Source organism: Castor canadensis, chromosome 7, assembly GCF_047511655.1.
Source record: "Castor canadensis chromosome 7, mCasCan1.hap1v2, whole genome shotgun sequence".
In the NCBI taxonomy this organism is placed as follows: Eukaryota; Metazoa; Chordata; class Mammalia; order Rodentia; family Castoridae; genus Castor; species Castor canadensis.
This window is the reverse complement of record NC_133392.1, coordinates 33,212,166-33,228,297: the sequence shown is the minus strand read 5'-3', so window position 1 is coordinate 33,228,297 and position 16,132 is coordinate 33,212,166. Positions and strand designations below refer to the sequence as shown.

Below are 16,132 nucleotides of genomic sequence, written 5' to 3'. Positions count from 1 at the left end.
GAGGCACCTGCACACCCATGTTTATTGCAGCACTATTACAATAGCCAAGTTATGGAAATAGCCAAGATGCCCCACTACTGACAAATGGATAAAGAAAATGTGGTATCTATACACAATGGAATTTTACTCAGCCATGAAGAAGAATGAAATGTTGTCATTTGCAAGTGAATGGATGGAATTGGAAAACGTCATTCTGAGGGAGGTTAGCCAGGCTCAGAAAACCAAAAATCATATGTTCTCCCTCATATGTGGACTTTAGATCTAGGGTAAATGCAGCAATGTTATCAGACTTGGGTCACACACTAAGGGGGGAGCACATACGGGAGGTATGGGGATAGGTAGGAAACCCAAAACTTGAAAGTGTTTGATGTCCCCACTGCAGAGGAGCTAATACAGAAACCTTAAAGCGACAGAGGTCAATATGGGAAGGTGATCGGGAACTAATGAAAAAGGTGAGGTAGAGATGAATCAATTCAGGTTGTAATACACTTGTGCATGGAAGCAATGCTAGGAATCTCTCTGTATAGCTATCCTTATCTCAACTAGCAAAAATACTTTGTCTTTCTTCTTATTGCTTATGTCTTCTCTTCAACAAAATTGGAGAAGAGGACAGGTCAGTTTCCTCCTGGAAGCGAGGGGAGTGGGGAGGAGAGTGAGGGGGCTGGAGAGAAATGGCCCAAACAATGTATGCACATATGAATGAATGAATTTAAAAAAATCACATGACACATCAAGGTTAGAGGTAAAACCAAAAAAAAAAAAACCAAAAACCAAAAAAAAAAACCTCTTCAGTATTTGCTAATCTGAGATTCAAAACTTAACTGTTTAAAAAAAAAAAATCAAGAATCAAAGGAACCAGGTTTTTTTTCTTGCTTTTGACATACGTAATTGGCTTTAAATCAGTCTGTGTTTTCTCAAAGCTTGGGTTTGCTTTCTTTCCTTCCTTCCTTCCTTCCTTCCTTCCTTCCTTCCTTCCTTCCTTCCTTCCTTCCTTCTTTCCTTCCTTTCTTTCTTTCTTTTTCTGTCTAGTGAATAGTTGAAGTTCTTACCTGGCCTTGACTCTCTCATTTTAAACAGAAAGAGCCTCTCACTTGTCACATGAAAGGAAAAAAAGAGAAGGAGGTGAGAGCTTTGAATTCTCTGGTATAGTGAGCCAATTCAAAGGTTAACCCCCCCCTCAACACTACCTGATTGTATATATTTGGTAAAATTATTTTTGAAATTATTTTCTGAATATCATTTACATTGTATGATAGAAACCACATTTCTGTTAACCATGAGTCAAACAAAGGGCTTTTCAGCCAGTGTGAATTTTCTATAATAAAACTTTAGTATAACTGATCTGAAAGAGTTCTGGTGGCTTAAGAGGGGGGCAGCAGCAACCTCTGTTGTTCCCCCTTTTTTCCTTTCCCTTCTTGCAGTACTAAAGATTGAATCCAGGTACTTGAATGTGCAAGGCAAGCACCGTACGTCTGAGCTGTACCCCCAGCCCAGTGGTTCCCTTTTTATGAGTACATCTGGATATGTCAACCTGGACCTCCTCGTCTAGCACCACTTCCTGAGAAGAGTCTGGTTTCCTACATGTGATCAGAGCTTTTGAAACTGCCTACCATATAGTCCTTGAAAGACATAGCATTTTAGTTATTCCTGTCTGGGTAATCTAGTTACATAAAGAACAAACAGTCATTTTTTTTTTACAATAAAGATTTTGAAAATTATGCATAGAAAATTCTTATACTTTTTAAGTTCTTTTTCTGATATCTTTAAAAGAAATAATATGATGAAAGACTTGAATATATTCTAGAAATGTGGATATCATTGCAAAATTTGGGCAAATGTGGAAAAGCATGCATCCAACAGTTCAGTGATAATAAGGGGGCAGCAAATATTTTCATTAGGAAAATGAAGAAATAATTATAGTAACATCAAGCTGGTTCCTACCACAGGGCTTTTCAGTTTCTGTTCCCTCTTTCTGGGATGTTTTTATTGTATCCAATGTTTTCCTATCATTCAGGTGTCATCTACTCAGAGAGGTTTTCTTGACCCCTTATCTGCTGCTTTCTCCCCCATCCCCAAGTCTGCTGAAATTGTTTTATCACATTCCTTGGTTTTAATTTGTTAGCACTAATAATGACCTGAAATCACTTATTCACATACTCCTTTTCTGACTTATCTCACTTCCTAACTGGATTGTAAACTGACGGTCCATGACCCCTCATATTCTTTACACATTGTAGAAACAGTCACTCGTGAGGGCATGAGATTATGCAGACTGGTCAGGTCCATCCTTGGGGGGAAGGCAGGTATCTGAACAAAATGAAGGTTCTTTTGAGAAGTGAGAAGTGATGTATATTTCTTCTGCTATTCCTTTCTTGGAAGCAATCGATAATGGTATGGTAAAACTTTTTATCCTATGTTTTGCACTGTTTGATCTGGTGGATTAAGACTGCTTCAAGATTCTGGGGAGCTATACAGTTATAGAGCTCTATAACTTGGACTTGGATAAAGTCCAAGTTTCTTCTCAAGAGCATGATGGTGACTCCCCAGTGCCCACCCAGCTTCTGTTGATCAAGGGGGAAAGAAGGGGAAGAAATTTGGGCTCATCTTTCAACTGGCTTGATCCCACCTTCCATCCTTAGAAGTGCAGAACCCATCTCATTTACATATATTTCTTTAGTACGTTATCCTGTTCTTCTTCTCCAAAACTTAAAAAATTTGAGGTTAGAGAAATTGAGTAAGGAATAGTTGTCAGAATGTAGGGGATGGTGCAATCATTTCATTTCCTATTCACTTCCTCTATATGATCTGCTTAAATCCAATTGAAGTAAGTTTTATATAGTTCTTCTAGTAGAGTTTTTTATGTCCTTGATAGGGTAAGATAATGTGAATGACGACCTGAAATGTTCAAAACTCCTTAGCTTCTAACCTATTACCAATTGTTTACCACATAAGGGTGGTTGAAATACAAGATGTATGTCAAGTCAGGAAATGCCCTAGAATATTGGAGTTTTATGTCAGGTGAAATATATTGATATTTTTTAATATATTAAACATTTTCTGGTAAATTTTAAAAATAAGGAGGTCTATTCTTGATTTTTGTTGTTACTTGTATTTTGATAGACTTACATGACCTACTAAGAAAACTGCCAATTTGACACACTTCCTCTCATTCTGTATCTGATCACTGACCTAGTTTTGTGCATTCTCAGTTCTATAACCACTAACTGAGTCTTGGCCTTCATCACAGTACAGACAAATTCTTTTGTTCTTGAATCATTCCCATTACTTTGCAAGTACCTGATGAATAAAGATAATCTTTTAAAAACAATGTCTCTGGTGCTCTCCAGATAACCACCACAAGACCAGACAGAAAGGTGAGGAAAAACACTCTTTGTTGATTTCTTGTTGATATTTTTGTCTTCTGATTTTGGTTTTAGATTCTGAAGTGAAGAGATTTTGCTCCAAAAACATCCTGGTCATCCTTGGCTTCTCCTCTATCATAGCCGTGATAGCTTTGATTGCTGTGGGCATGACCCAGAACAAACCACTGCCAGAAAATGTTAAGGCAAGTTAAATCCTTGTGTGCCTCCAAATAGTCCCCTTTCTACTTTCATGTTGTTTTTAAAATCTAGATTCTGCGTATGAGAGAAACTGTGATATTTGTCTTTCTGGATCTGACTTATTTTGCTTAACCTGATGATCCTAGTTCCATCTGTATTCCTGCAAGCAAACATAATTTTATTCTTCTTTATGGATGAGCAATATTCCATTGTAACCATGCCATTTTAAACTTTCACTGAAATGATAGTAAACCTATTTGTGAGGGCCCAGGTGATACCAATATGCTAATGACCACATAAGTACATATTTGGAAGTTAACAGAGAGGTCCTGGAACACTTGTGTAGACACATATTCTCTTGTATTTGAAGGTGATGATGTATGATTCTGGAAAGAGAGATGTATATGCCAGGCTTCTGAAACTTTTGCCACGCACCCCATCCATTAGCTATATAGAAGAGCTGTGGGTGTTACATTGGCATTCTTTTGTCACACAAGTTCAACCCAGTGGGGCTGTGTACAGAAGCTGCTTTGTCAGGACAGAAGGCGGATGCTGTCTCATTGTTGATGGTCTCTTGCCTTTTACTATTAAGCGATGTTGGTTCTCTTGGCAAAACTTCACTCACAGTTGAAGCCTAATGACATCTTGGTTTTGCTATTTGTTTACCAGCTCCAAAAGTACACGATTGCCTTCTTGATTTGACCTTTTTGCATGTTCAGTATTGCATTATTGGAGAGAAGGACTGCCTAGGAGGCAAAACTCATGACACACTTGAGCTCTGTGTTTCCAGTGAATACTTGTGGTCATGGATGACTGTCCATCATTCACAGTGGTCCTCAAGTCTGTTGTGCTTCTGTGTTGTTATGTAGGCCTGACAAAATGGAAAAAGGTCTTTGGCATTCTTTAAACAAAAGGTATGGGTATTTGAAGAACAGCCACTGGCATTAAAGTGAATCTTTATGGAAATATCACTGACTTATTTTACACAAAGACAATTTTACATATGGTAATTAGCCATTTGTTGAGGTTATACACTAATTTTAGTTAGATTTCTGGCACATATTAGGGGAAAATATTGGATAATGCAGACATAGAACATTTCTACCATTGTAGAAAGTTCTGTTGGATATTGCTGCTTCCATGTATACTCTTTGATAATATCTCTGAAGTCATTCAAAACTAAGTTGAATGAATAAGGTATATGATAAAATGTTTTATACAATTTAAAATAAGGAACAAAAAATGAAACATTTTTTATTGTGTGGTTTGTAAACTAATACCAGGATTGTAGTAAATATCATGAACCACTAAACTGTTTTGAGTGATTTTTTGGAATAAATGTACAGTGGTCTCTCAGCATCTGTGGGGGATTGGTTTCAGGGTTCCTCCCATGGATTTCAAAATCTGTGGATGTTCAAATCTCTTACATAAAATAGGGTATCATTTGTATATAACCAATTCACATCCTCCTGTATAATTAATTCATCTTTAGATTACTTATACATAATACAATGTGAATTCTATGTCAATAGTTGTTATATTATTTAGGAAATAATGATAAGAAAAAATAGTCTATATATATTCACTACAGAATTTTTATTTGAATATTTTTGCTGTACAATTAGTTGAATTCATGGATGTAGAACCTGTGAATATGGCAGGCTTACTGTATTTGCTTCTGAAAATGACTGTTTAAAAGATAACACTTATTAAATATTTGTACTCAGAATATTTGTTTTGTGCCAATGATTTAGCCTCCCTGCTGCTGCAGTACTGGATTTGAACCCAGAGCCTCTTGCTTGCTAGATACGCACTCTACCACTTGGGCCATACCCTCAGCTCTTTTTGTTTTAGTTTGTTAATCACCATGATTCTCCTACCTCTGCCTCCTGAGTAGCTGAGATTATGGTATGTACCATCACATCTGACTCCAGCTTGTTTTATTTCTGCCTGACCCAATATGGGTTTAGCCTTTCTGAACCAGGTGGTGGCTTCATGCTTTAGGTACATCTGCCATAATGCAGCAAGAGCTTTTTATTGTACTGATGTGTTTTCTTGGCCAACTATTAGTAGGTTATATGTTGAGGACAGAGATTAGGTTTCATTTGTTTTTGCATACATTTTAATGTATTTATTCACTTAACAAATAGTCATTGAGCATCTAATCTATTTTAGGTTCTGGAGATATAGCAATGAGAAAGATTGGCAAAATCCTTACCCCTCTAGAGCTTATAGTTTGGTAGGGAAAATGATCATTGATCAAATAATCACAAAATAAATGTCAAATTACAAACCCGCACAGCATCTAAATTGATGGCTGATCCATAGAAATTTACTGACTCAGAGAATTGAGTGAGCATCTTGAACAGATAGGACAGCTCCCTTCTTGGTTATGAAGAGCACAAGACCAACCTGATAGCAGGTGGTATCAGTGCAAGGGGCAGACCACAGTCTCAGGATCCTCTAAACATCCTGGTACATACCTACTCTCACCCCTAGAGCCTTCTCAATCTGAACCTTCAGAGCCCAGGCCCAGGAATCCACATGTATAACAAGCATCCTGGGGCATTCCCATGCCACTGAAGTCAGTGAACCACTGTCTATAGGTGCTGGAATACTAGAAATGCACCACTTAAAAAAACCATAGGCCTTAATGAGGTAGACAGTCACTGCTATACTTAAATCTATCCTCAGAAATTGCCTTTGTCCCAAGGGGCCTAGGTGAAGAGGTGACTTTGAAGTCTTTTCATTCATCACTGCTTAATTGCCTGCTTATCACTGATTGCTGGCAGTTAGTGTATTGTCAGTCCTTTTAGCATGAACAGTTCATACTTTGGCACACAGATTAGCCCAATAGCAAACCATGTGCCTTCATTCAAAGTCAACACTTCCAAGGAATGTAGGCTCAAGGGCCAGATCTGTCTCTTTGTAGCAGACTTTGGACAAATAAATTCCTCCCTCTAACTAAGCCTCAGTTTCCTCATATGTGAAGTGGAGACAGTGATAGTACCTACCTGGAGGATGGTTTGAGGATTAAATGAAGTAAAACAAGTGACTTGCTTATTGGAGTGTCCAGAACTTCAGAAACCCTCAGCAGAGGCCAGCTGTCAACACTACCTTACTGAAGATGCATTCTGTGGAAGGCCCTATGCCATTAGCATGGCATTGTCACTGTAGGGTTTCCAACCACTGATAAAGGGGAAGCTCTGCTTTTACAAGATGAGCTAAAGTGCTACTCCTGGATTAGTACATGTGATTTTATCTAGAAGATAAATCTGGAAGGATCTGGAAGAATCTTGAAGGATTTGCTCCAATTTGCAGTGTTAAATGCTCTTGGAAAACATTGGTATTATTTTTATTCTACTGGATTTTAGCCTTATCTGGTCTAAAAAGAAAATAGTATGTAGAAATAGATGGTGGTGGTAGTTGCATAACAATGTGAATGTACTTGAAACCATAGAACTGTGTACTTTAAAATGGTTACAATGGTAAATTTTGTGTTATGTATATTTTACCACAGTTTTAAAAATAGCAACAAGTAGTAGTTTGTATTAAAGATTTAGTAACTCAATTTACAGAAAAAAGAAAGGAATAAAATAGTTTCTACATATTTATAGGCCCTGCTAGCATCTCTAGCTAACCTTCTTTGTTAATAGAGTATTGGAATCACATGCAAAAAGATAAGCTTTGTTTACAAACCAAGGCTCATTGCAATGGACTGATAAGGCTGCTGAAGTTACTGCTAAAGCTATTAGAACTTCAAAGAAAGTTTTAAAAGGACCAATATTTCTTAAGGGACTCTGTACAGTTAATGATCATAATGTTGCCTGGTGTCATAGTTTTGAGCTGCTATGACAGAACATTGCAGACGAGAGTACCTTATAAAGAATAGAAATTTATTTTCTCACAGTTCTGGAGACTGGGAATCTAGATCAAGGCCTGAGTTTTGTCTCTGTTTCCAAGATGGCATCTTGATTACTACATCTTAATCAGGGTGAAACACTGTTCCTCATATGGCAGTAGAGTGGAAGAAGGCAGATCCATTTCTAAAAGCCCATTTTATTGTGTCATTAATAAAAGCAGAGCCTTCTCGTCTTAATAATTCCCATTAGACCCCACCTTATAATGTGATTGTATTGGGGAGTACCCAATACATGAGTATTGATGGGGAAAATATTTAAACCATATTTCCATACACAGGGGAGTAGCACTGAACAACCCAATGTCACTACTTTATATTATACTGTAACTATTAATCTTTTTTTTAGAATTGGGAGAAATTTAGGAACCATACAGTTCCATTCCCCCCATTCATTTATTTCATTCAACAATTAGCTGTTGAATCCCTTTTTTTGGTGCCTAATATATAGCAGGGATATACCATGAAGGATGCTGGATATGCCATAGTAAGTAAAGTAGACCTGTCCTCATGTAGCTTACAATCTAATAGGGAAGTCAGACATAATCAAATAGCAACATTAGTATGTAATTGCACTATGTGCTTACTGTTATCTTTAGAGGAACAATACAGGTATTCTAATTATGAAGGTACAATCTAATCAGAGATCAGAGAAGGCTTCAATCTCAGGTAAAGGGCTTTCTGGGCACAGGCCCTGGAACAGAAACTGTGTGGGTATGGACAACTCTAAGTGGGCATGTGCCACAGCAGGTGTTTTCTGAGTGAAAACTCATACAAGAGAATTCAGTGTCCCACTTCTGCAAAGCCAGGGAACAGGCCATCCAACATCCAGTTTTCTTGTTCCACATCTAAGGAGACCTACCAGAAGCCTCATAACGACAGTTAAGCAGGTAGGATTATTTCCATCCTAAAGGGTGTCTGTCCTATGTCCATGTGTACTACAGTCTCAGGGAGCTCAGGTTCATTGCTGTCTACATTTTTAGGTCTTCATAAGGACCCCAAACTGGTGGCCCCCAAGCCAAGAAAGGTCATTTATACTGTTCCTCTCTGTAGGCCACCACTTCTCATGAAGCTCAGTTGTTATGATCACTAAAGTCACGTGCATAATTAAAAACTTAGCTTAGGACAAAACTGTAAAATAATAATTATAATAATATGAATTTTAAAAGATGAAGGAAATAAATAATAATACTTTACTATTTTATTATTAATAAAAATATCTAGGTGAAATCTTAAATGTCTTTTCCCCCTTCATTTCCTGGGTGATATTTAATAAACTTTTAGCCCCCTTAAAATAGAAAATAATATTGACATGACATTAAGGGATGTCAGATCTCTTCCTCACCAACTGAATCTTTGAGTTTTTTTCTTTATTATATGAACGACATATTCATTGAGACTTTTAAAAATGCTTTAAATAAGAGACACTGTGTTTCTCCACAGCCAGACTTCTATAAGACACTCAAGAGCTATGGGATAGTGAGTCCAGGAGGCAGAGAGCAGGAACATTCCCCAAACTTCATTTTTTTTTTTGGCAGTGCTGGTGTTTGAACTTGGGGCCTTGCACTTGTTAGGTAGTCATTCTACTGCTTGAGCCAGGTCCCCAGCCTCCTCATCTTTTTTAAAAAATGTTTTTAGTTGTTTTTCAGATAGGGCCTCATATTTGTGCCTGAAGTTGGCCTCAGACCACAATCCTCCTATCTATGCCTCTCACATAGATTTAATTACTTATTTGTTCAAATGGAGTCTTGCTAACTTTTTGTCTGGGTTGGCCTTAAACCATGACTCTGTTTCTCTACCTCCCAAGTAGCTGGGATTATAGGCATGCACCTTCACAAACTTCTGGGAAAGTTTATTTGCTGAGGTCTTTGCAGAAGGCCTCTTACTTTCTGGAACATGAATTGGAAAATACTATGGTAGTAGAAAGAGAACAAAAGGCAGAGGCTATCTGGGCTCTAGCTGGACATGGTAACCATGAAAGGCAAACCACACAAATGCTCAAATTGAAAACTTTCAATCAAGCTTTAGCTGTCTCTCAACAAGCAATGCGAATTTTTTATTCTACAAAACATTATAGGAGGCAAAAACAACAAGGCAAAAAACTTCTACATTTGGCACCGTTCAATAGGCTAGCTGTATACAGAACGAGAAATGCCCTCAATTCCTGTGTTTAAGTACACTGTACTCCCTTCTTAAATACTTGCAAACCAAATGTCATAAAGCTTTCATCTCTCCACTGCCTCACCATGTGAGGCCTTCGAGACAGCTGATAGAAGCAGGGCTGGCTTCTTGGATCTGCTGGAAGGGGGACTTTGATGTCAACAAAGTTAGAATAGAACGTCCTGATTCCAGATAAAGGCTGCTCACTGCTGCCTCACTAACTTTTATCATATGCTGCTGTGGCTGGAACATTTCCTGGCAGGCAGAATCCAGGGGCACTGCTAAGGGAACAACAGAATTTTCTATCGTTAACCCTGGAGCCTCTTTCTCCCCTGTGGGAAGTTTCCCACGGATCCAAAGTCATCTTTATCAGTATCCCACTCTCCCCACAATAGCCGCCACCTAAGCCATTTCTTGGATCCTTTCTGCAAGTCTAGCTGCAGAGGAGTCTAGCTTGCTTCCTTGTTGTGCTCAGAACAAATATAGAGGCCTTTTTCTTTCTAAGGGCATAACACCAATCACTAGAAGGACTGCCCACTGTGCATAGCAAAGCAGCGAATGGCTAGGGGGTTGTAGAGGGTCAAGGACCCTCAGGAGGGCTCAACAGTGATACTTCCTGGTCTGTAGTGAGTTGGAATACAGTTTGACACTTAAGAGGCTCTCCCTTTAGCTACTCCTAGTGGTCCAGGGAGGCCTCTTAAATCCTCATTCTTGCTTTTTCTCCCTGGAGGTGACTAGGTCTTATTACATGATAAGAAAACCTGAGAGAATATATATCTTATAAGTCAATTTATTATATATGTATTATATAGATAAATTAAGTATTTTCAAGTGGCAGATCATATTTGGATGTATGTAGTTCAAATGTGCAGCCAAGTATGGCAAGGAGTGGCTCACATTTCAGAAGTGCCTCCTCTGCCTCTGTGGCTTTTTTTTCTCCATTTACTTCCCTCCAAGTTTTCTTTAATACAGAGATGATGAAAACTATGTGTGCAGTCACATTGTCCTCACAAGCCCATGGCAGATGTCAATCATAGCATTTCCCTCTAATTAGGCTCTGGATTATAAAATGTATATCCAGAGATGAAAATGGACATTTGGCAATCTACCCCAGGTAGATAACCAGAGAAAACAAAAGCTTTTTTCCACAAAATGAGATGCACAAGAATGTTTCTGACAGCTATATATTCCAAAAAACTCCAATTAGAAATAACACAGATGTGTATCACCAGTAGAACATATAGAAGTATACAGTGTATGCATATCATGAAAACTCTACACCTCTGGGAAAGGAGGAACTACTGACACCCATAGTTTGAATGCATCTTATAGACATAGAGTGAAAGAAGTTAGACATACAGGAAGCACATCACGTGAGTGAGTCCCATTTATTGCCGTTCAAAATCAGAAAAGACTCATCCATGATGATAGAAGTCAACACAGTGGTCACCCTTGGGGTGAAAAAGGACATCAGGAAACCTGTTGGGGGCTAGAAAATGTTCTGTATCTTGATGTTGCTGTTAGTCATATAGAGGTGCATATATGTAAAACTTCACTAAGGTTCATATTTTACATATGTAAGTTTTGCTATAGTTATACCTTGTTTGTCGTCTTTCAAAAGGGGTGCTAACTTGAAAACTATTGCCTGGCTCTTGATGTTATGTTTCTGTGAATAAGGTCATAAGCATAATACCTTGAGTCTGATTCTTGAGTTAGATTTTGGTTCTGTTATCTGCTATGTATATTGAGAAAATTAACTTCTTTTGTAAGTTCTCACCTATGTATAGAAGGGATTAAAAATACTACCTACTTTTTATAGCACTGTTCTGACAGGTTAGTTAGGTAATTTATATATAAAATGCTTCATATAATACCTGCCTGGTACATTTAATGTACTCATCAAATATGATGGGGGGGGTTGTTTGTCACTGACCCCTTTCTGACCATCTAGTTCTTCATGCTGTCTTTTTCCTCTTCTCCCTGCTTTATTTCTTTAATCTTTTCCTTTCTCTTACAGAGCTGAAAACAAAAAGTATATATATAATATATATCTTTTAAATGTGCTGAATATAGTTATATTTATAATTAAAAAGCAGGTGCACTTAGTATTTTCTGCCTCTTTAAAATAATTTCACATCCACTTAACTCAAATTAGATGAAGGTATTTATTATGTCTCTGTAGCCCTCAATGAATTAACTCACTAGTTCCCAAACTGTCTGCATATTAGAATTGTATGGAAGCTCTTAAAAATTCCAAAACCCAGGCCACATTAGATCACAGCATCTAGGGATGAGATACTGGCACCAGCCCTTGGAACCCTCCAGATGATTCCAGTGTGTAGCTGAATTTAAGAACTACTGGACGAATTGCTTTCCATTCCTCTTTCAGCTGTAGATCTGAATCTTGGCTACACACTAGAATCTCCTAGGAGGCTTCTAACTAACTGCTTCTCAGGCCCCACCCTGGCTAAGACCTGACTACTTCTAACGTGCAGCCAGCATTAAGAGCAGGTTCTAGAGGGATGAGTGTCCTGGTAGTTCTTGTGATCAGGGTAGCTCTGGCCTCCAGCCCCACCCAGTGTTCCTCTTGAATTAAAATGCTTTCTCCTCATGTTTTTGAAAATTCCTGTCACTGTCCCCGTTTTGTTCCAAGATGTATATGGAGAAAAATAATGTGAAACTGATAAGTTTTATTTGTGTCCTCAGTATGGGATTGTACTGGATGCAGGTTCTTCTCACACAAGTTTGTACATCTATAAGTGGCCAGCTGAAAAGGAGAATGACACAGGGGTGGTGCATCAGATAGAAGAATGTAAAGTAAAAGGTAAGATGAAGAAAAGAGAAGGGGAGACAGTGGGGGATGAGAATATGAGAGGTATGGCAAGTAGAACACAAGAGAAAAAAGAGCTCCAAGCATAGGAAGCTAAGTAAAGGACACAGTGGAGCTGCTATTGTTTCATTTTATTTTTATTATGATTACAAAATAATTTTGAAATCAGTTCTTAATGATCAAGCTTTTGATGAATAAGTAAAATAAAAAATAATTGGGAGGCGGAAGCTCAGTGATAGAGTGCATGTTTAATATGATCAGGCCCTGGGTTTGATTCCCAGAATGCACATGCACATAAATAAATAAATAAACAACCAAAAAGTTTTGAGCAATTGCTCCCATGGACAGGGTACTTTTGCATGTCATGCATGGACTAAGTACTGCACATGTTCAGTTCATCCTCATAATCTCCCATTGAGGTTTGTATTATTGTTCCTATTTTTAAAAAATGAGGGCACCAAAATTGAGATGAGTTATACCTCTTGTTTAAAGCTGCTTGAACTATTAAGTGTAGGAGTTGGGGTTCAAACCAAGGCCTGCCTGACTTAAACCCCACAATTAAGCCACTGGTTCTCAGACTTAAAATGGCATTAGAGCCACCAGAAGACTTTTAAAACACAGATGCAGGGCCCCACCCAGAGTTTCTGAGTCAACAGGCACAGGACAAGCCTGAGAATTTGCATTTCTAATAAGTTCCAGGTGATGGTGAGGCTGCTGGCCCAGAGAATTACTACTGCTCTCTTAATCTTTGTCCTCTAAGCTGCACCTTGGAGGACATTTTCAAAAGTCTTCAGACTCTGTATAGGCAGGAAAGATCAGATCACAGACTCTTAGGGTTGGGGTCATTTAAATTCTTTTACAGAGAAGGAAACAAAACCCTGGAGGTTTAGTGCCTTGCAAGTAGCAGCAAAACCAGGCCAAGAATCTAGGTCTCCTAAACTGCACTCCAGGCTTCCTGCTATGCTGAACCATTGTATTCATACTGGTTTTTTTCTAATCAGTATTCTTTTAAGGTTACAATCCAAGAAGGGTTGTTGACAGTTTGGCTGTCTCCACCCCCTCCACCAGGTACCCCACCAGACACAGACATCACTACATGACACCATAATCATTTTGACCTTTATCTCTCTTGGCCTTTTGGGCCAGGTATTTTCAGTCAGTTAACTTAGATCTTAGAAAAAATTGACTTTTAGTCTGTTGACCTGTGGAAGTCCACAAATTTTTGTAATTTGTTAAGAAAGTAGTAGAGAGGAGTTATTTTTAAGAAAGCCATTCTATCCAGTGGCCTCATCAATACCAAGACAATATTCTTGTATTTCTTAAAGTCCCAACCCTCATTTTATTGGGTTCTATTTAATTCATTGTCTTCCATTTTTAAAGCTTTTTTTAATCTAGCAGATGTCTTTCTTCTGAAATTCACCAACAAATGCATGACTGTTCAGCCTAACAAATACAGTAGTTTCCCCTCTCAAAAGAATTAATGAAATGCTTTTAAAAATATTTTAATTTTATTTTTGAATTATTATACATTAATAATACAAGGAGATTTCATTCCATACATGCATACGGTGTACTAATGCAATCCTTAAGGCCAGATTTTCTGAATCCAAATAGTTGATAACTTAGAGCTAATTTTCTCGTTATGATTAAATAAACAGGCTGTTTTAAAACCTGTGAATGATCTGTTTAACTTACTTGAATCATTATCTGTAAGCAAATCCTCCTTTGAAACATTGATAGTGTGATATTTATCTTAGTGTGAAAGGGAAATGTTGAATGTTAATTTCAAAAAGCTTAAGGAATCTTGGCTCCAATTCTCTCCATAGCAACAGTTAGTTTTGCTCTAAAATTGGAATAACAGTTTTACTAGGGAGGCAGAGTATTGGAGTGGAAAAAGTCACTAAGGAGACATAGATTCTATTCCTATTTCTTCTAACAAAGGAAGAAATTCTGCCTCAGAAATTTTAGGGCACAGGCCATGATCACATAGCTACTTAGTAACACCTTCTATCTTTTCAGTAAAAGCCAATGTGTCTAACACTTATTTTAATTTTTGTTCTAAATGTCATACTTATTTAGGTATTCTTAATTACAACCTTGTGAAAGAATCATCCAAAAGCAGCTAATAGAGTAATGATCTGTAAAAATCTATACTTCAAAATCTGAGAGGAGCTGTTACACAATTGAATATGAAATTGCTCCATCCAGTGGCAAAATTATTGAACACCAGGCAGAAAGACAACCTGCTATACATCGCATCAGGAAATTAATTGTTTTCTTTTATTTCCTCAGAAAACACCATATTTTGCTCTAATTTTTGTTGAGGAATGCCCTCTACTTTTTTTTGTAAAACATTATAATTTTCTATATTTTTCCCTAGGCCCTGGAATCTCAAAATATATCAATAAATCAAATGAAATAGACACATACCTGACTGAGTGCATGGAAAGGTCTAAGAAAGTGATCCCAAGTTCCCAGCACCAAGAGACACCTGTTTATCTGGGAGCCACGGCAGGCATGCGGTTACTCAGGTACGGTAGCATGTAAGGGGCCAAGAGTGAGAAGCAGAACAAGAGCTTCTGAAGGTATGGGAGAGGGCCACTTGTTCATTCAGTCTTTCAGTGTATGGTGAGTGCCTACTCTGTCCATAATATGCCAGTAGGTGACTCAGCCCTCTAGGAAATCAGTGTTCCCATACAGGGTGAGTTGCGCTTTAATAAAGGAATGCTCAAAGCTGCTATAGAAGCACTTGGCCCTACCCAGGATGAGAAGTGGTCAGTAGAGGGGATGCATGAACTAAATCATGCAGGGTAAGTTGGAGGGCAAGGTAAGACATTACAGGAGAGCAGGCAGTATTCATTTAGCAACCCACTTTTCTTTAGCACCTATTATGTGTCAGGCACCGTTTTAAGCACTAGAGATGCAGCAGTCAACAGGACAAAGTCCCTGACTTCATTGGATTTGGTTTAAATGGATGTACAAAGGCAGGAAAATGAGAGGGGCCAGGGCATAATTCACAGGATTGTGTTTCTGCATAGAGAGAAGATAGGGTAAATATTATCAAATAATAATAATAGTATCTCATATTTTATGAGCCCTTGCTACGTTCTTAGTACTATGCTAAGCACTTTAACACAGTTTTAATCATCATAACAACTCTGTGAAGTAAAATAAATTATCAGTATTATTAGTCAGAAATGGAAGTTGTAGCTTACAAATGTTAAGTAACTCACCCAGGGTTACATATCTGGTCTTCCACCAAGGCTCTGAATTGGAGTCTGAAAAGGCAGGGTCCAGATCATAAAGTGTCTTGTTGACCATGCTAGAAAGTTTGGAGAGGCTTTACAATTGGTGACTGCGGTAGAAAAGATGGATTGGAGGGGGAAAAGTTAGGCATAAAAGGAAGGCAGTTAGTGGGCATGGAAGCCATTCAGATGGGAGATCACAGTAGAAAGGTAGCATCCTCTCACTCACAGGCTCTTAGTGTCACATAGCCTAGGTCTTGGAAGCAATTGCACCTTCATTATGACAACTCTGGAAGACTCCTTATATTTAGGGCTCATGGTCTCAAACATACTCAATAACTAAGTGGTAATATGAGGGAGATTTTTCCCAGTCTAGCAGCAGTGGAGGTTGGGTACCTGTCCCTGGTCACTTGCCCCC

General features: G+C 38.2%; 1 protein-coding gene across 2 annotated transcripts in view; it reads left to right on the top strand.

Annotated features, from left to right (window-relative positions):
• Positions 1–16,132, top strand: part of Entpd1 (ectonucleoside triphosphate diphosphohydrolase 1) — a 123,196-nt gene that overhangs the window by 48,557 nt on the left and 58,507 nt on the right. For both annotated transcript variants that reach the window (XM_020175081.2, XM_074078636.1), the window contains 3 exons: positions 3,438–3,565; positions 12,346–12,463; positions 14,850–15,000. In XM_020175081.2, the coding sequence (XP_020030670.1) occupies positions 3,438–3,565; positions 12,346–12,463; positions 14,850–15,000 (397 nt within the window). The remainder of the gene's footprint in view (positions 1–3,437; positions 3,566–12,345; positions 12,464–14,849; positions 15,001–16,132) is intronic.